At 36.1% G+C, this 23834-nt stretch overlaps 1 protein-coding gene and 1 pseudogene across 1 annotated transcript; both read left to right on the top strand.

The window, feature by feature from the left end:
- Nucleotides 1-23066, top strand: part of LOC128022145 (testis-expressed protein 264 homolog) — a 43633-nt pseudogene extending 20567 nt beyond the window's left edge.
- LOC128022147 (uncharacterized) lies at nucleotides 15668-20474 on the top strand. Its single transcript, XM_052609425.1, has 2 exons — nucleotides 15668-16877; nucleotides 20100-20474. Exon 1 carries the CDS (start codon nucleotides 15987-15989, stop codon nucleotides 16872-16874), a length of 888 nt encoding a protein of 295 aa, XP_052465385.1. The 5' UTR covers nucleotides 15668-15986; the 3' UTR covers nucleotides 16875-16877; nucleotides 20100-20474.
- Nucleotides 23067-23834: the final 768 nt, after the last annotated feature.

Genomic DNA, 23834 nt, shown 5'->3' with positions numbered 1-23834 from the left:
TTTGGAAGAGCTGAGAGGGTTTTGGGATTCTCCTGGTTTTCCCAACCACCATCCAATGTATTACTAATATTACAAGTCTGATTTTTTATTTGTTGCTTATTATCAACTAATCAGCATATAAGATTGATTTCTGAAGGATCATCTGATACTGAAGACTGGGGAAATGATGCTAAAAATTCAACTTTGCATCACAGGACTAAATTACATTTTAAAACTAAAAACTGTTATTTTAATTGCAATAATATTTCACAGTATTGAAGTTGTACTGTATTTTTTAACAAATAAATGCAGCCTAAGAAACTCTTTAAAAATTTTTACCGATAATAACATCCGGTTTGTTTCTTGCCTTACAGATAATGATGAGAGGAACCATAATGATTTCAGGTAGTAAACAAATCATTATTTAGGCACTGCAATAGTCAGTCCCCTTTAAAAGATGAATAGGATGAATAGATAGATATTTATTTAATTTCAACAAAGGCATTTTCCAGACATGCTGATTAACTTCCACGGTTATGTCACCTTTTTTCTTTTTCTTTATTTAATAATGTCTTTGATGTCTTTTACTTCAAAGCCATACTAGTTGTTTCTTGTACATCCAAAGTTGAATAAAAACATTTGTGTGTTTGTGTGAGTTGAATCTAAGATTCTCAGCTTTGTTTTGTCTGAGTAAGGTCGCCATGATCTTTCATGCCTAGCCTTCCTTTACTCAAAATCTGACTTTTTTTTTATTGTGTGAAAAATACAAAATAAACTACTTTTAGATCCAAATCAAAGCAGCTTTGAGGTAGTTGTCTTTCATCTATGGTTAAGAGAAATTTAATTGCTGGGGTTAATTGCAGGGCTTTCACATTAACTAAGTAGGCTATTGTGAGTTTAAGTAGCCCATGTTGAAGTCTGAGTTCGTCTTGTAAAGATATGCACTGATTGGGATTCCTTGTCTTTCGCTAGGAAGATTAAAAAAAAGAAACTCTCTAATGATGGATTTTCTCATCAGATCTCCGTTTTCAAATGGTTCCCTCTTTCCCATCCTTCTTCTCTTCGGAATATCAAAGGATCTAATCTCTGTGGAAATCTTTCCGAACGTTTCCTTGGAAACCAGGCTGAGTTCCACATGGATGAGATTTTCTTATTTAATTTTTTTTAATTTATAACTCTTATCTTGGAGGAAAGTGTTACAGTTCGTGAAGTAGCCTTTATGAAAATGAACAAAAAATGTCAGTATTATTGGTATCTACAGAGAGTTTTTGGTCAAGTCTCACAGCAAAATGCCAGTCTGTAACCTAAAATGTGCTTTTATCTTGTCCTATGTGAAATATGAACACCTGTTTTTTTCTCTCTCTCTCTTTGATTCTTTCTGTTGTTCCCTAGAGCTCCTGGGATGTTTCATTCATCATGGAGAGTGTTTCCACTACCATTCTGACAGGCTGTAGCCATTTCCCAGCAAATAAGAAATTGTCTCTTTTGAACTTTATAGATGGTCTGAAACACTTTTCATAATCGTTTCTTGGTCATACTGCCCATTTTTCACTACTAGGGTAGTTGTGAGTTGTACTTTTTTAAAGAATTAACAAAGGGGACCCTGCCAATCCGGGTGAACCTCTCCTTCAAGATAACACATGCAAATTTTAGCTTTCCTTTTTGTTTCCTGCCAGGGGATTTTCAGCCAGACGTGTAATGAAATTTAGGAGCAGTCGACTGTGATTTTGGAGTCTCAGGAGCTCGGAGGAGCTTATTGGAGGACCAGAACCATTTAGCTTAAGCAAATGGCTTTGACAAAAGACCAAACACAGGGACGTCTTTCTCGGGTCAGTGATTTACAAGGGAAGACCAATTGAATGTATTTATCTGGCGCAAATAGGCCACACTAATCAGAGAAAGCAAGTTTCTTGAACAAAGTTATGTGTGAAAGAGGATGAAGTGCGCAAAGTTTCATAATGGGGTCTTTGTGATAATGTGGCATTGACTTTCAGTACAGGAAGTACTGGAAGAAATTTACACCATGTTCGTGAGCTCTACATTAAATCTGGTTTAATCTACATTATTTGATATGTTGCTAATTCCAAAATAATCATCACTATTATAATTTTTCATTCATCTAGAGCTGCCTGGATCCAGTGTACTGCTACACAAGTTTTCTCTTTCCCAGCTGTTTGTATATTCAACAAGCAAAATAATAATAATAATAATAATAATAGTTTTTACATTTACATTGATCTTGGGTAAAATATATATATGATAGGAAAGTCTAAATGTATTTTTAGAGATTAAGTGGTGGATAATTGTGATTGTTGTCTACTGTTGGTAAAGACACTAGTTGTCCATCCCCTGTTTATTCAGTGACGTCTGACAGTTGTCCACCCCATAATCCTGTAGATTACTGTCATTAGAGGAGGAGGACAAGAGCAGGTGTCAGAACATCAGCAGACCATTATGGAATATCGGGATATGATGTGTATGTTGAAGCTAAGGATTGTTTTAGACTCTGTAAGGTCTGTGTGAGCACAGAATGTCTGAACCCTTTGAGATGATACACTTTAAAATAGTCAAATCTTGTATTATATTGTACGCAACATTTTGAAACCCCTTTATGAAATTATTGTTGAGTTACATTTGATTATAACTAAGTAATACCGGTTTTACTACTTACAAGGTTATTTCTTGGCTGGTTGCTTGGAGAATACTAAAGTGTTCTGGGAAACTTACTAGGAGGTTACTAGTGTGTTGTGGGCAGTTGCTAGGGGAGGATACTAAAACTAGAGTTTTGCATGGTTGCAAGGTGGTTACCTTGGTCTTCTGGGCAGTTGCTAGAAGTGGTTTCTAGTGTGTTGTGGGCAGTTGCCAGGGTGTTCTGAGTGATTGCAGGTTTGTTCAAGTCTAACCTAGGTTTAAGCTTTAGACAGCACCATTATTAACTGTTTATCTCAGACCTCCGATAGATTTCTTCCTTATTGATCTTTGACACTTTTTCTTCAGATGATATCACCGCTGGTAATTTCCTACACCAGAGAAAGATATTAGTTATGTAAAGCAGTTTAGACACAGTTAGGGTTTCAAACAGCAACAAATCTGTGAACTACGGGAGATCAGGGGATCACCTATCAACATAATAGATTTTAATAACAAAGACTGGTCCAGAATCAGCACTTCAGAAAAGTGCTGACCTATTTCATAGATGTGTGGTTTGGTGCTGTTCTCTTAATAACACTTTCAGTCCTCTGTGGTTGCCCAAGACAAAACCTATGGGTGATTGTGTGTGTGAGAGAAAGAGATACTAGTGACAGGATATGCTGGGTTTAGAAACAGTACATTTGTACGTTGGGCCATGAGGTCTTGTTTAGTCCCAAATTTATCCAGGGTACTTTTGTTGATTTTTCTGAAACCACACAGGGTATATTTGGAAAGGGTTTTCCTCTGACGTTCAATCAGATGTTTATCCCCAGGCAAGGAACTTACTAAAGAAAAGAAAACACTCATCCATTCTCACATGAAAACCTTTGGTGTGTGAAAGGAATAAAGTTGTACAAATACATCAATAATGTTTTATTTCTCACGGGCATTCTCTGCTGGTGGTGGCCAGCTTTGACTTTCTGTTTCTTTTCTGTTATTGTATGAGAGAGATTGTGATATGCATTTGGTATCAAAACATCATGGAACAAGTAAAAAAATTATTATATATATATAATTATTATCATGCAATAATAATAATTATAATATATATAATATTGAATCACAGCGATCAACATGTTGTTATACCCTGAAGACACTGTCACTGTTTCTTTTGCAGTAGAAAAAAAACATTTTCTAAATGCAGAGCTGGTTTGAATTGCAATGGAGGGACGTCCCAGACAATCTTAAACTACTCAGTCACCAAGCCAAATATTTGATAGGCTTCTCCAGCAGTCATTGCATATTTTTCGTAAATGGTGTGGAGTCTTCTCTCTGAATTTTATTTTCTCTCATGAGATGTGCCATCTCTGCTGATATTAAAGATATTAGGGATATTTTGTGTTAGTAATCTGTCACTATGAAAGATCCTTTAGCCTTGAAGCAGCAATATGGTATTTTTTTATTTACTTGATAGAAAATTGTTCTTGCTGCAGGGTCAAAGTGTGGATCTGGTTGCACCATTAAAGGGTTATTACACCCCAAAATAATTTTTTTTTGATTAATCACTTACGCCATGCCGTTCCAAACTTGAAAAGCTTTGTTCATTTTTGTTCATCAACAAATAAGCGTATTAGAATGATTTCTGAAGGATCATGTGACACTGAAGACGAGTAATGATGCTGAAAATTCAGCTTTGCCATCAAAGAAGTAAATTCTATTTTAAAATATATTCAAGTAAATCTTTTACATCTTTTTTTAAATCTTTTTTATCTTTTTCACATTATTATTAAGGTATTAATGGAAGTATTTGATGAAGTATTTGGGTTTGTATTGAGATCTTTGAAATGAGTGCATATGTTGATAACCTGGCCAAAAAGAGCACAATTTCTTTAAGACTGTATTCTGAAACCGCCATCGGCCTCATAAATGTTAAATGTCTTATTAAACGTGTATTGAAGTAATATCACGCTTGACACATTTTGTATTGGACTATGTCCCTTACTGCATCCGGATTGTTATTCCTGTGATTCTTTGAATGAAGAAAAGCTTGGAATCTGATCTTGGAGCATCACGGAGTTCAAGATTCTTTTCAGAGAGTAGAAAGGCAATCCAGGCTTATCATCCCCTCTGCTATTGTTGAGAAGAAGAAAGGCGTGAGAAATTTCCATGCCCTGTTTTTCTCTCTCTATCCATCTCCGCAAGTCTAGCGAGGCTGAATCTATACAAGGGAACATTAATTAAAAGGATATACAGAGAAGAACAGCACTGTGAGATAGAACCGTTCCTCTTGAATTTGGATGAGAAACTTTGACAGCTTTTTATCTTCGTCTCTGGCATACATAGCCACCCCCCACACCCCCGTCCTCTTTCTTTTCTTCTTGAAGTTTGCGAGGGAGCCTTTTTTGCTTCTGTATATATCTACCTTCTCCAGCGTCATTATTTGGCTTTATACATTTTATACACAAATATCCCGTGTCTCACCTTGAGATGCCATTCAGGGCAGTTGTGTTTAAGCCATGTACATATTTTCCACCAGCTAACGGCCAAAATCAAATGGAAATGAGTTTAAACTACCTGAAAGTTATATGTATTACTTTTGTGAATATATTACAACTCTTTTGTGCCTTTTTCTGTCATTTTGGCTCTTGACAGATTCAGTCCTCCATTCATTTAATTAAAGTGAAAAGAGTAATTCTTTCAAATATTAGTATTCTTCAAAAAATCACCTTATGTGTTCTACAGAAGAAAGAAAGTTTGGAATGAGGTGATTAATGACTGCATTTTCATTTTTGGATTGAACTATTCCTTTGAATCACATTTTCTTTGTACAGTGAAGAGTTGCCAGCACTAGAGCTTACCTATTAAAATATTTTTATTCTATCTCTGTATTTGTGTGTGTGTGTGTGCGTGTAATAGTTTACATTTTTATAAAAGTATAAAAAAATACTTCCGTTATGGCATCAGTAGCTCTTTCATTCCCTCATAAGTACACAATCTTGAACCTTCTTTCACAGTTTTATTTAGGTTGATTGATTTGGTTGTTAAGGAGTTTTAGAAATGCCTTTGGAGATAAATACAAACCTAGGCTTCTACAAAATGATTACTTTATAGGGTAAAATATAGCAACAATGGCTGATTCTTTAAGGCAAAGGAATGACATCAGAGACTATTGACCTGATGATGATGGTGTATATGAATCTTTTTGCCCTTCAGCTCTATTTTTTTATTGCAGAGTGCCATACGGGGCTGTGAGCTGGTTAATTATCTAGAATCAATAGTTCAGCCATGAACCAATTACAAAATCCTACCAGAGAGAACAGGACAATACATTTATGGATTATGCATTAGCATTTTAAGTTGTACTAGACAGAAAAAGCCACAACTTCAAATAATGATAAATTAGCTAAGTTTTTCTTTTTACTTGCACTAACAATCGATTTTATGACCTAAGAGTAGGAATCAGTGAATCAACAGATATTGTTTAAATTTGCTTATCTGTGCATTTTCCTTTTTCAGGTCTTGAGGGACCGGATCTCAAACAGTATGGCAGGAATACATTGTTTATGATATTGGAATATTAAAAGCGTTATGTAATTCCCCAGCTTCCAGTCCCTTCTGTCTCCTTTCCCTGTTTACGGCAGCACACGTCAATCATCTGTCAGAAGTAGAATAGGTCTGTGGCTGGTAGATCAAAGTTTCAGATCAGGCCTTTGCCTTTTCAGACTTTGTTTGTGAGTTCAATGGTTTAAAGGTTCCAAAAAGGTTTTTTGTAATGTAAAGGTTCCATGGATGTTAAAGGTTCTTCATGTCAAGAACCTTTATTTCTAAGAGTGTAGGAGCAGAATATATGCTAATGCTAAAGGCAAGGTGATGAGGAGTCAATCAGGTAAGAATAGGTTTTTTATATATAGACTCATAATCATAAGAGTTAAGTTAAGATAAGTTAGCCCAAAATCAATCAGAATTAGATTAGACTTAACAGCCTGTCTGAGTCATACAGGTGTGAGAAACAGATGGTGGTAGAATATTCAGTAAAAGCTGAAGAACAGAGACATCCCTAATGTCCCAGACTGTTTGAGTACACGTAGACAACTAAACATTGGGGGGTCTCTTTTTTGGGGGGAGCAGTTGTCTGGCTTGTACTGATGTGAATTTAATAAACTAATTTATTCAAATATAATTTCTGTCCAACCTGCAAGTGTTCATCTTGTTTTCTCGCGCTTTAGTCGTTTACATAAGACCAACTCTGATTTCCATATTCAACACTTCACTTTAAAATATTCATCAACTTAATGAATATTGATGTAACATTTGACTACTGTTAACTACACCCTGCCTGAAGTGAAAGCAACCCATAGTCTGCAGTCTGGATGCAGCAATGGGCCTTTCAGGTGTTTCAAAAGAATATAATTATCAAAATTATGCATTTTTGGATATCTTTAACACATTTACACTTCCACAGCGAAAAAGAAACACACTCAATTAGTGTGATTTAGCGCTCATAAGATTTGAATGAAAATAATACAAGACATGATTTGTCTCAATTGGAGGTTTAACGACTCTGTTGGGGGCTCTGTAAAATAGTTGAAATGAAGCAAGCTTTGATAAGAAGTCTGTTCAGAATAATGTGTAAAGAAATATAGAGGGTATTACAATGGTTCAGGCCTCATCAGTGTTAAAATCAGTGATTAACGGGAGAAACCCGAAGAGAGGGAGGAAGAGGAAGTGTCAGTGGGTGGACACAGTTCTCTAATCTTTGTGTCTCTGGAAAACATGCTCTTAGCTTTTCAACTTTCCCTTTTATTTGCTCTCCCTCTCTTCCATCTATTTTTCTCTGCCCTAAAGTAAGACCTTCCAGAGGAAATGTAGCAACATTAAATGTTCTATTAACCCATCGCCTTGAGGGCCCTTAAATCAGCTCAGAATAAATCCCAGCATGAACTGAAATAAATAAATAAATGCACATGAAATATTAGAGTTGAAATGATTGTATTATGTGAAAAGAAAGAGGCTGTTGGTATGAAATATGAGAAGCAGCCAGAGACTCAATAGCCTTCAAAATAATCCAACTGAGGTGCGTAGACCAAAAAAAAGTTTCCCAAAAAAGTGAAGAGCTTGAAAAAAGTCTGCACACTCAAACATCAAAAAGTCACAAGCGAGATGAAAGCAATATGAGAAATTTACTGAATAAAAAAAGGCAAACGTTTCCATCCATCAATCCATGCTTCTGATAGAGCTCCTTTACTCGCTAATTGGTGATTAGTCTCACCAGTATACTGTAGACCACATGGGGATGAAATAAGATAAATGAGAAAAGATGATGAACAAGTGATGGTCTAAATAAATCTGCATTGTTTATCTTTTTGATATTACATTGAAAAAATTCTCAAAATTCTAACCAATCATAGAAGTAAAACACTTGAAATTGGGGGTGAACTCACATTATGAAATAAATGTTTTTCTCCGATTCATGTTGGCCACAGTTATTGGCACCCCTAGAAATTCTTATGAGTAAAATATCTCTGAAGTATTTTCCCATTCATATTTACAATTTGTTTTAGCACACCAGGGTGTCCAGGAGCATGACATTCTCCATCTATGACTTCTGGTTCCACAGAATTATAAATATAAGGACACAAAGGCCAAATTACCTTAATCAACTATCACAAAGAGTAAAACCAAAGAATATAGCTCTTATGTGCAGAACAAGATTGCTGAGCTTCACAAAATAGAAAGTGGCTGTAAGAAATAACTAAAGCATAATCCCCATTTCCACCAGTGGGGCAATAATTAAGAAGACCCAGTCAACTAAATATTTTACAGATTAGATCAGATGAAACAAAAAAAGAAGACATTTTTAGAAGCAAACCCAGTGCAAACAGTGATAAAAAGTACCCCATGCCCACAGATACACAAGGGTGCCAAAATTAGTGGTTTGCACTGTATTTGTGTATGTATGTGTGTGCAATGTTTTTGTGGAGACCTTGATTTTTTTTTTTTCAAGATTGATTTAATAGACACTTTAAAATAACAGCATTCATTAAAAATTTGAATAAAACTATAAATGTCTTTACTTTCACTTTTGACCAATTTAACACATCCTTGCTGAATAAAGGTATTCATTTCTAATTAAATTTTTTTTTTAAATATCTATATTTTTATGTGTATTGCAGCTTGGAATAGTGTTTAGATCATTCTCTTTTTGAGTTTTTGTTAAATGAAGGGGTTGGACTAAGAAGTTCAAACTATAATGTTGTTTTTCCTTTTTATCCTTTTGTTAATTTGTCTCTTAGGAAAGAAAGTTGTGCGCACATCCATTTCTAGAGATCTACCGAGGGGGAATGATCCACTATATGGGTCCACTGGCTCGGCAGGGTGATTTCTATGTTCCTGAAGTTAGAGAGGCCCAAAGATGGTTATTGGGAAAAGAGTCTGAAGAGTACGGGAGGACAGACATCACAGGTAAAATATAATTATTCAATTTACAGATGCTTTCTTATCTTAAATCACTCGCAGTACACTTATTAAAGGGGTCATATGACATTGCTAAAAAGAACATTATGTTGTGTATTTGGTGTAATGCAATGTGTTTATGCGATTTAAGGTTAAAAAAACATTATTTTCCACATAATGTACATTATAGTTTACCCTCTATGCCCTGCCTTTCTGAAACGCGTTGATTTTTATGAAGCTCATCGTTCTGAAAAAGCGAGGTGTACGCTGATTGGCCAGCTATCCAGTGCTTTGTGATTGGCCAAATACCTCAAGCGTGTGACAGAAATGTTACGCCCCTTACCATACTGTGATGCAGTCTACCGGTATGATGAGATAAAACCAATAAAACCCATTACAAAAGAGGCATTTGTTGCATCCAGTGGGGTCATAATTACTGATTATAATGACTTGGACTGTGTTTTTACACATTGCTTATCGTGCTGCATAAACATAAAATCATGTCTGCATTTGTGATTGGAGAAACTACAAACAAGTGCTACTCTACACTGCCCAAAACTCACGTTTGAATCAACAGTGGCAAATCCTTTAAATGTGTAAACGTACTTACAGGCTGTGAGTCAGAAGCACCAGACTGTCCTTGCAAAGTTGGAATTGACCCACTTTATAGAACAGCCTTTTAGCACAGACCCATTGTAGGCTACTCTACTCTGTGGCAACCACATGTGACGACCCTGGGCTGGACTCCATGGTGAAAGCAGATCCCGTGATCCACCGCGCGAAGCTGATGTATTTCCTCAGTGACCAGCTCTAGGCATGATGAAGCAGATATCATCCTCTTTTGGCAAGGCCAAACAAAGAAGTTTTACTTTCACAATGAAACACACTACATCTCCACAACATGGCGGCGGCATCAACAATACTACACCTCGAATAAAAGTTACGCTTTCTTTCTTTGCTTGAACAATTGGGCGCTGTTATGCAAATCTTCCCATACAGTGATGTAGATCTGTGCTTAAAACAAATAAAAGGAATTTAAAGGAATAAAAGTTTAACCAAGTTATTCTTTTGATTATCTGCACGCCTTATTTTAACTAAGACCACCCATTTTGACAAGAAGAGATTATCTAACTGATGTACATAAACACGGCTTTTCAGTTACATTAGTTTGAACTTTTTGATTCCCAGCCGAGATTTTTAACCACCCAAGTACTCTCCAACTGTTTATTGAGCCCTAATAGAAGCCTATCGGCAATTTAACAAGTTCACATTTAATGCGCCGATCGTGTTTCAGTGGTCGAAATTAAGCACCAAATTTTTTAATAGGTATTAACCATCACCTTCTGGAGTTTTGACATGGATGTGTCATATTGGCTGAACTGTGTGATCACCTACACCTGCTCTAGTGATAATGAGAAACAAACTGTGTGTATATATGGCGTATTGCCCCGGTCAGACTAAAGCCCAGAGGTACCGCCGAGCAAATATGAAACACGGGTGAGCTGTTTGTGACCTGAGGTGTGTGTTGTCTACACCAGCTGTCCTGGACGGTGTGTGTGTGTGAGTCCTAGTGATGCCAGTTCCACCTGTTACCCTGAAACAAATACATTGTAATGACTATAATATATGATAGCGGAGAAGATTAAAGCAGAGAAGATGGAAGATTAAAGGACAAATTTGGGTCCAAATGTGCTGCTAAATTGAATATGTTTTACAGCGTGTCTCATTCCTACTGTCCTCTCATCATTCAAGCGCATGTTTGATCCTCTAGCGGGACATGCAGACCCTCGAAATTAGCATTTGCTAAGAAGCAAAGTTAGTTGCTAGTTGCTTTGTAACTTTAGAAACTAATCTAAAAATCTGAAAACATGTTGGAAATGCACTAGAAATGTATTTATCAACACAAGTAAAATATTAATAAGTGTGTTTTCAGTATTGGCTTATTGCGTATTATATATTTCAAAAGTATTTAAGGTATAAAAAATTAAAATGAATTTGTCATCACTCATTTCTCTTTTTTGGGGTTTATACATTGAAAGTGAATGGGGTCCAATGTTGTTTGAAAAAAAAAAAAAACAGTATATAACAATTAAAACATTCCATTTATGCATTTGACAGATGCTATCCAAAGTGATTTATTTTGAATTCAAGCTACACATTTTCTGTTCATGCATTTCCTAGGAATCAAACCAATGACTTTAAGGTTGCTAGCACCATGTTCTACTGTTTAAACAACAGGAAGGCTGTTAATAATTGTCACTCGCCTGTAACTGATAACCATTTCAGAATTCATGGCAATATTAAAAGTAGTCGTCAAAGTAGAAACTCTGATTTAATTAGATTTTCCATATAGAAATATATGTTTTCTTCACTTTTATATATAAATTTTTTGTCGGTTTGTCTTTCTGGTACCAAAACAAACATGTGCTTATAATTTATTAGTGCACGTAAAAGTATACCAAGAAATTACACCTTTTTTTGTGTGTGTGAAATTATTTTAAATTTTTAATGAGCAGAAGTCTGCCAGCAGTGTGCCTGTAGTGACACAAAGTGTAGAGAACAGATGTTAACAGAAGAAAACAGATTTTTTAGTCCTTGATTGTGAAGTACTTCTGATTGTCTCTGAGCAGATGTCTGTGCTGTGTTTTGAAATTGCCAGGGATATTTTACTGAAGCTGTAAAGTCATAAATGACTGACCGTTTAATTATTAATGTGCACCATCATCTCTTTTTGAAGATTGAGTTAAAATGCAATCATTAAAAAAAATAACTTAGTGTTATGATTCAGCGCTGTGTCAGCTGTGCAGATACAAGTGATGTTGTCAAGTGATGTTTTAGTTGTCATGCTGAAGGAATCGCTGTGCTTTGCTGAAGTGTCGTGAAGCTTACCTCGCTGCTCAGATTTAAGCATTCAACATCTGTTCCCTGGTGAAAGTTACCGTTCACGAAACAGCTTCAAAATGAGCTTTGTCAAAGTGGCATACTGCACTGAAATGTGCTTTAAATGGCAAGGTCTGTCTCTGTCTGTGGTTGTGTATAGTATGAGGAGGGTCGTCACACATGGAACCCAAGGGCAGTTGTAAACACCTTAAATTTCAAAATCACAAAGTAATGATTGCACTTAAGTATACACTCACTAAGGTTTTCTCTTTGTTTGAGAGAAAGACCTGTGATTGCAAAACAAAAACAATTTTGAAACAATTTAGATTTCATTTTACAATTGTCCAGCTCTTTACTTCTTTTCAGTTTGGATGCCCCTGAATCCAAATGACTACATATTTTATGCCTAAATTGAAATATTAAAGAGCCAGTAAGATGAAAATTCTAAGCTTCCTATCACTGTTTATAAGTCCTGTACATTAGGTTTAAATCCATCCAAGGTTAAAAAACATTGTCATTTTGTCAAAATATCATTTTAAAATTACCTCAATTCTCAGAGATCCCCAAACGGTTCGCGCGAAGCTGTTCAAAAGATTCAGTTTCCTTAATCCCCATCTTTCGGTAGCATACTGTGTTCTGATTGGTCAACTAACATAACCAGTTTGGATTGGTTGTTCCGCACACACCTCCACGATAAACTATGTGTTAGCATCTGTTTGGGGTGAATTATGTCTTATTCCTTCATCGCGAAGCAAACAGTAAAACAAAAAACTTGAACAGCCTCGCTGCTTTTTCTTCTGTGTGGGTGTATAACGAAGGGAGACATGAAAAACAGACATCGCGTTGTTTTCATATGGATTACTTTATCATAGAATATCTGTTTTCGGCAGCACTTGTTTAGTTTTAAAGTAGACATGTCAAGCTTTCTATAGATATCTCTCTCATGTCTCTTCGTTGAGTATTCATGGAGTTACACTTCATTTTAATGACGTGTTTGTACGTGACGATCAGCGCAGACATACTGCAGACAGCACACATACTGATAAGACGCTCGGGAGAAAACAGACACATAACTTCATAATCATACTTCGCGTTGTGATTCGGAGATGCTCGTTGTTCTAAATAAAGTTGGTAATGAACCATCTTTTATGGCCAAATGCTTTGAAAATCCTGAGATTAGAAAAGCAGTCATCAGTGAAATGTTGTGAACACAACAAAAGGGATTTTGATCTTCATTCTTTGACAGTGAAAATAAAACAAACGGTCTCCTCGACATGATGCTATCACACCAAACAGAGCGTCTGTGAGTGGGGGTGGGGCAGGTCAGAGTTCCGTTTCTCTCAAGACGGTAGGCGGAGATTATTATGCAAAGTGTTCCTAGTGACGTACATAGAGGTGGGCAGAAGATTTGAAATCTATAACGACTCGTTTCAGCGAGTCAGAGTCGACTCCTTACTTTAGAAGCCAATAACTTTATAAATCGTGTACTTTTTGGTTTAATTATTTGTACATTGTTTACACAGATGGACAGCAACATTATACACTGTAATACAGGTATTTTTTGATTTCCCATCTGTGTGGCTCTTTAAATATTTAAAATGTGTTTAATTAAGTAATCAGTATTATTCCAATGCAGAAATGAACTAAAAACTATTCTTGACTTATCAGTTAATAAATATATTTGAATAAAAAGAATCGAACATATTTAAAATCTTTAATGATTCTTTTAAAATACACTCTTGCATATTGCATGTGTGCTTTAATTGTAATGTGTGCTTTAAACACATATTACTCCTCAAATTAAAAAGCTGAAAACAATTTTAAGCATTTTTTTTATTTTAAATAATAGTACCATTTTTATATATATTACTTTAATATAAAAAATATGTAATATTATTACAGCCTTGTTTGAGATAGAGTACATTAATTCAATTTTTTGTTTAATTCAGCAAATTCAGAAAACACTTGCAATCCTGTTTAACTAGGCATTACATTCATAGAAATAGCACTACATTTAATATGCAGTTTTTAGTGTAAACATCCGTATTTTCTATGTAAATTAGGCTCATTATACAATGCATATTCACAAAACTCAGTACTATTTGCATGCAGCAAATATGCTATTTCTTGCAGAAAGCGGGTGGTAAACAATTAAAAGGTTGAGCCAGATTCATTCTTTGAGTCTATTCTTCATTGAGTCTTTCTAAATGCAAATATTTCAGTGCTGCTATTACTACTGACTCACATTTGTAGTAGTTTGTGAGTTATGAAGCAAAATGTATAAAATGTTAGACTCATGATGATGGCGTATGAAGGACACTTTGTTCTCTCTCTCCGACACTATCAGTCTCTTCATCTTTATTCTTCTCACTTTCACACACATCCCTGTCATCCCTCACTTTCCTCCCTTCATCTAGTCTGTCTGTCCCTACTTAAAAAATGCCACAGTGACGGAAAGAGCAGGAGGCAGATAAACACCAAGTGAACGGTCATCTCATAGACACACAAAACCTCCCTTCATAGAAGCACTGACATAAGCAGAAAAAAAGCAGAGATGCTGGCGGTCTTGACACGTTTGTCACCCTGACGCTCCGAGTGTGAGCGTGCAGGGTCTCCTTCACTAACAGCATGAGGACACACACAAACACACACCCCTCAGTGAAGCTCAGGCTGTGTGACACCTCTCTCAATCTGTTAGTCTGTCTGTCCTCACTCATTCTGTCACTTACTCTGTGTGTGTGTGTGTGTCTAAAACTCATGTGTATCCTACAGGGATACAGAAGATTATGTTTCAATAGGAAGTACTATGTTTCATAGTTTAGATGGGTACCTATATCAGTACCATATCAATTAATTAGCTGATATTTTAGATTCTTTTAATTTATAATTTAATTATTTCCCGTTTTTACATTTAGATTACCTTTGCTGTCATGTAATCCTCACTTAATCTTAAACACACAAACACACAAATAAATAGCACTGTTAATATATAGCAAATCTCAGAATATACATTTTTCATACTTTATAATGTAATGGCTAGTTTGTGTGTTGCATTTAAAATTAGTTTTATTATTTTTTTTTTCATTTAGACAAAATAGTATAGATTTATTTGGTCATCGACCACAATGATCATAATAATTATCAGATTATCGGTACTGGGCAGAATTTCAAAATTTCTACACATTTCAAAGCATTGATTTTTTTCATTCAGAAATTTGAATGAACAACTATATTTTACATTTCTGAAGGAGATCTTGAGTGTTATTTAAATTATTTCAATACTATCATTGTATTAATTCATATTTTGAATTAGCCTTTAATATTTCAAGTCAATGTTATAATATTAGTTTTAGAAATTTTAATCGCTTTTTATAAATTTTTTAAAATTTATTAGTCATTTTATAAAAAAATTATATATAGATTTCAGCCAGTTGCCAAGTTTTTAAGTTATATTTATAATTGTTATTATTATAACTTTCTTTTATTTGCTTTTATGTTTAGTTAATAGCAACACTGGTGTAGCATTTTGAAATTATTTATTTTTTCTTTTTATTTTTTATTTATGTAGACAAAATGGTATAGAATTTTTAAATGATTAGAACAATAATGATCAAATTATTGGTTTTCACCTTAATTTAAAAAGAACTGTGCATCTGTGTGTTTAAAGTTACTTTTTCATGCATTAAAAAAATAAAAAAACTAGATTCTATGTTATGTTTCCGTCACTTCCTGTTTGTTGTTGACGGCTGAACTGCGTTTGAGCTCCGTCACTATATTCTTTTCATTGACTATTTTTAACTTAAAAATCTATTTTATACACCATCGTTTCCGTTTATATAACGCGTGAATATATCCTCTATTGTATTCTACAACAAAAACAATTAGAGCGACTCGCTATCACTAGATTTATTTTGATCTCCCGGGTCCGCTATTAGCTTTTAGCCAGTTAGCATCAGCAAGCGTGGTTGCTGCTAACTGAGCTTACATTGCTAATACTCTATTCACACACATTACCACTGCTGTACTCACTGTTACTTGCTTTAATGGCGGATGAATGTCTCCACTCTGTGCAGCTCGAGCTCGAGGCCGTGGGGAAGCAGATTCGCGACCTGGAATGGAGGCAGGCCGAGCTGAGAGAGCGGAGAGCCGCGCTGGAATCATCCCGGGCTGACGCTCACAAGTCCGGGGTAAGTATACAGCGTGCTGTTAACAGTCCCACCACGTCTACTCCGTGTGTTTCTCTGCGCAGGCCCGGTGCACCCAGGACGCGATCTTCCCAGATGTCCTTCACTGCGACGCCGGGACACCACGGACCCTGGGTGCATCCACAGCGGAGGATGCGAGCCGGGTCCCGGGCGACGACATCTCCCCCTCCTGCCTTCGAGATCTCCATCCAGAACCGCTTCGCTCCCCTCCGCGAGACAGGACGCGACGCTGTGATCATCGGAGACTCCATCGTCCGACACGTAAGTGCTACGTTAGCCGAAGGTAAAGTGCACACTCATTGTTTGCCTGGTGCTCGTGTTCTCGATGTTTCTGCGCAGATACCCGCGATCCTGAAGGACGACGAGAGCCCGAGAGCGGTCGTGCTTCACGCCGGGGTTAACGACACCACGCTGCGGCAGACGGAGACGCTGAAGAGGGACTTCAGGAGCCTGATCGAGACGGTTCGCAGCACGACGCCCGCGGCGACGATCGTCGTGTCAGGACCACTGCCCACGTATCGACGAGGACACGAAAGGTTCAGTAGACTTTTTGCTTTAAATGAATGGTTGTTGTCATGGTGTAAAGAACAGAAACTGCTATTTGTTAATAACTGGAATCTTTTCTGGGAGCGTCCTAGACTGTTTCGCGCTGATGGATTACACCCCAGTCGAGTCGGAGCGGAGCTTCTCTCTGACAACATCTCCAGGACACTTCGCTCCATGTGACTAGTAAGTCAATTCTCAAATAACCATTATGATGAGTTTTGTTCCACCCGCTTAAATGATAAAAGTACTTGTGCTGTAAAACCTATTAAGTAAGACTGTGTCTGTTCCCAGAATAGTGAGGTCAAAATATAAATATAAATATAATGTAGGATCTAGAAAAAATCTTATCGTAATTAAACCAGAAAAATGTAAAGTAAATGAACAAAAACAATTTTTAAAGTTTGGGCTCATAAATATTAGATCACTCACACCAAAAGCAGTTATTGTAAATGAAATGATCACAGATAATAGTTTTGATTTACTCTGCTTGACTGAAACCTGGCTAAAACCAAATGATTATTTTGGTCTAAATGAGTCTACTCCACCAAACTACTGTTATAAGCATGAGCCCCGTCAGACTGGTCGTGGCGGGGGTGTTGCAACAATATATAGTGATATTCTCAATGTTACCCAGAAAACAGGATACAGGTTTAACTCTTTTGAAATACTAATGCTAAATGTTACTCTGTCAGACATGCAAAAGAAATCTAATGTATCTCTTGCTCTGGCTACTGTGTATAGACCACCAGGGCCGTATACAGAATTCCTAAAAGAATTTGCAGATTTCCTCTCAGACCTTCTAGTTACAGTTGATAAGGCGCTAATCATGGGAGATTTTAATATTCACGTTGATAATACAAATGATACATTAGGACTTGCGTTTACTGACCTAATAAACTCCTTTGGAGTCAAGCAAAATGTCACCGGGCCCACTCATCGTTTTAATCATACACTAGATTTAATTATATCGCATGGCATCGATCTTACTGCTATAGATATTGTACCTCAAAGTGATGATATTACAGACCATTTCCTCGTATCGTGCATGCTGCGTGTAACTGATATTAACTATATGTCGCAGCGATACCGTCTGGGCAGAACTATTGTTCCAGCCACCAAAGACAGATTCGCAAATAACCTGCCTGATCTATCTCAACTGCTATTTGTACCCAAAAATACACATGAATTAGACAAAATTACTGACAACATGGGCACTATTTTCTCTAATACATTAGAAGCTGTTGCCCCAATCAAATTGAAAAAAGTTAGAGAAAAACGTACTGTACCATGGTATAACAGTAATACTCACTCTCTCAAGAAAGTAACTCGTAGTCTTGAACGCAAATGGAGAAAAACTAACTTAGAAGTTTTTAGAATTGCATGGAAAAACAGTATGTCCAGCTATAGACAGGCTCTAAAAACTGCTAGGGCAGAGCATATACACAAACTCATTGAAAATAACCAAAACAATCCAAGGTTTTTATTTAACACAGTGGCTAAGTTAACAAATTACCAGATGCCACCTGATTCAAATATTCCACCAACGTTAAATAGTAATGACTTTATGAATTTCTTCACTGATAAAATAGATAACATTAGAAATACAATAGCGAATGTAGATTCTACAGCATCTAACACTTCAGTTTCATCCATCGCACCCAAACATAAACTGCAGTGCTTTACAACCATAGGACAGGAGGAGCTAAATAAACTTATCACTGTATCTAAACCAACAACATGTTTATTAGATCCTGTACCCACTAAATTACTGAAAGAGCTGTTACCTGTAGCCGAAGAACCGCTTCTCAATATCATAAACTCGTCGTTATCTTTAGGACACGTCCCAAAACCATTCAAGCTGGCGGTTATCAAGCCTCTTATTAAGATACCAAAACTAGATCCTAGTGTACTGGCAAATTATAGGCCTATTTCAAATCTTCCATTTATGTCTAAAATTTTAGAAAAAGTTGTGTCTGCTCAATTGAGCACCTTCCTGCATAAAAATGATCTGTATGAAGAATTTCAGTCAGGTTTTAGGCCCCACCATAGCACAGAAACTGCACTTGTTAAAATTACAAATGACCTGCTCCTTGCGTCAGACCAAGGCTGCATCTCATTTCTAGTCTTACTTGATCTTAGTGCTGCGTTCGACACCATAGATCATGACATACTCATAGATCGATTACAAAACTATACAGGTATTCAAGGGCAGGCTCTAAGATGGTTTAGATCCTACCTGTCCGATCGCTACCATTTTGTTTACTTAAATGGGGAGTCATCTCATTTATCATCAGTAAAATATGGAGTGCCACAAGGATCCGTCCTAGGTCCCCTTCTATTTTCAATATACATGTTGCCCCTTGGTAATATTATTAGAAAATACGGAATTAGCTTCCACTGTTATGCTGATGATACTCAGCTATATATATCAACGAGACCAGATGAAACTTCCCAATTATCTAAGCTAACAGATTGTGTTAAAAATGTAAAAGATTGGATGACAAAGAATTTTCTCCAATTAAATTCGGATAAGACGGAGATATTAATTATTGGACCAAAAAACACTACACAGAATCTTGTAGATTCCAATCTGCATCTAGACGGATGTACTGTAACTTCCTCTACAGTCAGAAATCTGGGTGTTATATTAGACAGCAATTTGTCTTTTGAAAATCATATTTCCAATGTTACAAAAATTGCATTCTTCCATCTTAGAAACATTGCCAAGCTACGAAACATGTTATCTGTTTCTGATGCAGAAAAGCTAGTTCATGCATTCATGACCTCTAGACTGGACTATTGTAATGCACTTCTAGGTGGTTGTCCTGCTTCTTCAATAAACAAGCTACAGGTCGTCCAAAATGCAGCAGCGAGAGTCCTTACGAGGTCAAGAAAATATGATCATATTACCCCAATTTTACAGTCTCTGCACTGGCTACCTATTAAGTTCCGCATCAGTTACAAATTATCATTACTTACCTATAAGGCCCTAAATGGTTTAGCTCCAGCGTACCTAACTAGCCTTCTACCACGTTACAACCCATCACGCACCCTAAGGTCACAAAACGCTGGACTTTTGGTAGTTCCTAGGATAGCAAAGTCCACTAAAGGAGGTAGAGCCTTCTCACATTTGGCTCCCAAACTCTGGAATAGCCTTCCTGATAATGTTCGGGGTTCAGACACACTCTCTTTGTTTAAATCTAGATTAAAAACACATCTCTTTCGCCAAGCATTCGAATAATGTATCTTTTTAATTGTGAGTGTAGTTGCATCTGATCAATGGTGCATTTTTATTCATTAGCTTGGTTTAAACTAATTTTACTTTGTTGGATCAGCAGCTATGCTAATGATGTCTGTATTTTGTTTCTATGTTTTGCCACGGGATTCACATCCCGTGGTAACTAGGATTTACACAAGCTCCAGTCTGGATCCAGAACACCTGAGAAGAGATGATGCTGACCCTCAGAGGACCTCAGATGATGCTAACCCTGAATGAACAAACAGAACTAACAATTATTCCTAAATGTGTGACTTAATCATATAATAACTTAATTAATAATATTGATAGTTCATCGTCTAGCTGACTACGTCTTGTATTATTATTATTTTTTAGTTTTTCTAAAATCCTGTCAAATGTGCACAAACTACTAGCTACTACTAAATATTGTAGAAACATAATTTTCTGTAAAGTTGCTTTGTAACGATTTGTTTTGTAAAAAGCGCTATACAAATAAACTTGAATTGAATTGAATTAATAAAGAAAATATTGAGTCAGACCACCATGCAGCTATGCAGTTTCTAAGATGTTCAAGATGTTTTCTGCATTTTGCTATCCAGTTGCTAAGGTGTTTTGAATGGTTGCTAGATGGTCAAAGGTGTCAAAAGATTTACCACAGAAGACTTTTTGAGAAGAGAATGTACTATTACTTTTTTAGAAATCAGACAGTTTTCTCCTAGATGATAAAACAGGTGAAAAATCTCGAGATGTGCATTGAATGGGCAACCGCTAATAATGTGCTAAAAACTACTAAGACCCATAGCAACTGAATGCCAGTATTTTAGCAAGACAGCAGTGAGTTTTAAACAGATGTGCAGAAATCTTGTTATCTGCAAAGGTTGTGTTCACACACTTCAACGCCAACACATGCAGTTCTCCAAACACTCCTCATCTCCCTTCCACGAACACACGCACAACTGCTAATTAGCAAGTAGCACCACAGCAGAAACAACCTGGAGTAGCAAAAGAAACAGAAGGGAAAGTGTCTCTTTTTTTACTCTAAAATAAGCTGTTAAGAGACAAGGAGGGCAGGAGTTCTAGAAATATTTTATAGTTTTTGTATGCTACCCATACAGGAGACGTTTTCATTAGCAGAGGTGCTGCTTGCTCGCTGTGACACTATGGTGAAATGAATCACCTCTTGTGTTTGTGTGGGCCTGTGACACACAGGTGCTGACTCCCACAGCGAGCGCAGTTCCGTGAGCTCCCTGCCCCCCTCAGAAAGCCGGGACACCTCACCTGCCCAGTCCACCACGCGGACGCACTCACATGGAGACGGAGATCAACACTGGGACTTTGACCATGTGGAGAGAAGCGACACCTCCAGCGTTTCTTCCTTCGAGGAGCTGGATCTCGACTCAGAGAGGACGGACAGGTGTGACCACACCCCTCCACCAATCACAGGAGGCGGCAAAAACAACTCGCAGGGCCAAGACCAAGAGATGATGGATGAGGAAGAGTGAGAGAGCACAATTTTTTTACATGGTTTTAAAGGGATGGTTAGCCAAAAAAGAAAAAAAGAAAAAGGAAATTCAGTCATTGTTTTTGTTGTGCAAATTTGGTTTTTGCACAGTCCTTACATACTCATGCCAATTTTTGACTTGTTTGCTTTATTACAATAAGTTTTATTCTAGTGATACTTACACAATTATAGTTTAAATTCATATTTTAAACGTATAGATTTTTTTATACGTTAAGTGTTCATTTTAATATTAGAAATGTTATCTTATTTTGTCTGGTTCTTAATTTATATTTATTTCATTCAGTGATTTTGTAATAGTTTTAGTTTATAATAACAACACTGATTCCAAGTCTTCTGAAGCCATGTGAAAGGTTTGTGTGAGAAAAATACCAAAATCTTGCCCTCTTCAAAAGTTCATGTTACGTTCCAAAATCCATAAATGTTCGGTTACTACACACATGACAGTAAATGTTGTTTTGGTAAAAGCTATGCAATTTCAGTTTTGAGTAAACATGGAAAAAAAGAAGGATCAAATTTGAGTAAATGATGTTGATCATCAATGAATAAGCACTTTATTTTGGTCTGTTTCTCACATAAAACTATGATGTGGCTTCAAAAGGCTTGGAATTATTGTGCACATGTCTGAAACACTCTTACAGTGATTTTTCCCCTTTTTAAGTCTAGACAACTATAAACAGTGGTCAAAAATGACTAATTTTGTCATCTACAGAAAAAATAATGAGGGTGTAGAAATAATAACAGAATTAAAATTTTGGGGTGAACCATCCCTTTAAGTGTTATGGTGGATTTGTGTGAAAAAAATGTTTGAAAAAAGGTGCTTCTATTAATGAATGAGAATGAAAGTTGTTTAGTCACGATTGTTTTCTATTCTAAAGGGAATCAGCAGGTACAGAATTGTGTCTGTAGACATTTGAGCCAGATAACCTGAATTTCTTGAAAACATTGTATTTCATGCTCCTTCATTAGTGAATCTGTTGTTTGTTTGTTATTGATTGTAAGTTCCTAATGACTAAACTGACATTTATGTTCGAGATTATTCATGAATTAATATAATGTTCAGCTTTCAGTTATTTGAGTCTAATTTGTTGTTCTCTATCCACACATTCTGTTTATGCTTCATTAATTGCTAATTTGCACCCAAAGAAACTCCCAAAACTGAAGATATATTTGACTTGAATATTCAATCATCAAAGCCATATGTTCGTAGACAAACCAAATCTTTATTTGCACCAGAAACTGACATATAGGATTTCCCCAGGAGGGAGATTATTGCAGCACATTTCCATTTTCTTTTTTTTTCTTTTTTGCAATTAAAGTTTTTTGGCCTTTATATTTATCTGATCATATTTTATCATGTATACACTCACTATAGACTTTTTTTAATTTGTTTTAAAAAAAAAACAACAACTTGGGCCTCTGTTGATGTCTCGAATGTTTATCCTTGAAAATGTTTCTATTTTTAACCCGTTGTGCAAGTACACAAATATTTCAGGATATATGTATTGTTGGTTTTGATAAAATGCATACTTTTTCATATCTATGTCTGATTTGAACTCTTTAGTTATTTGTTCTGCTAGTTGTTGAGCAACTTAATAAAAAGTTTTCACAGAAAGGACTGGTTCTTCTTTCTTCATAAATCTATACATTTGCTTCTGTATTAATGGTGTATTAGCTCATACTCCCAGTGTTATTTGAATATTATTTACATATAGTATTTAAATTAAATTAAATGTATGCATTCACCAGACGCTTTTATCCAAAGCGACTTACAGTGCATTCAGGCTAACATTTTTTACTTAATATTTATTTATAAATAGTAATATTTTAATTTATTCTTAATTACAAGGTTATTTTACTCATTTTTACATTTTCAGTCACCTTAATTTTAGTAATTTTATGTACTTCTATCGTTTTTATTATTTTTTTTATATATTTTTTTAATTTTCAGTTTAAAAAATAATTAATATTTATTATTTTGTAAATTAATATTTAATTAGCCTAACCTGTCTTTTTTTAATTAGAGTTTAAACAACCACTGCACGTCTAACAGTTAATTTTCTCGTAGTGACAGACCACTAAAAATCAACCAATTACAAAAAATAAATCAAAATGCTGACGTTTTGTATTGCCCTCCACACAGACACCAACTACTGTAAATCCCTCTCAATATTATGTCTGGTACTGCTTTGTTTTCTTTAAAACCAAAACAACTGTCTGATCCCCCAAGAGATGCATTATGATGTGTCTGCACATTGAAGTTTTCAGAGGGTACATGTACACAGTCAGCTTCAAAGTGTCAATCGCCATTGTCGTAGATACTATAGGCACTATAGGCACTATTCTTGTCCACATTGCAGCTTATGCTGTCCCAGGAACAATA

The sequence above is a fragment of the Carassius gibelio genome, chromosome A11 (assembly GCF_023724105.1).
Source record: "Carassius gibelio isolate Cgi1373 ecotype wild population from Czech Republic chromosome A11, carGib1.2-hapl.c, whole genome shotgun sequence".
Lineage (NCBI taxonomy): Eukaryota > Metazoa > Chordata > Actinopteri > Cypriniformes > Cyprinidae > Carassius > Carassius gibelio.
Note: the sequence above shows the minus strand (reverse complement) of the source record. Positions and strands in the feature narration are given on the sequence as shown.

Excerpts from the sequence above, each read along its gene's own strand:
- LOC128022147 (XM_052609425.1), top strand. The coding sequence starts at position 15,987 with ATGGCGGATGAATGTCTCCACTCTGTGCAGCTCGAGCTCGAGGCCGTG.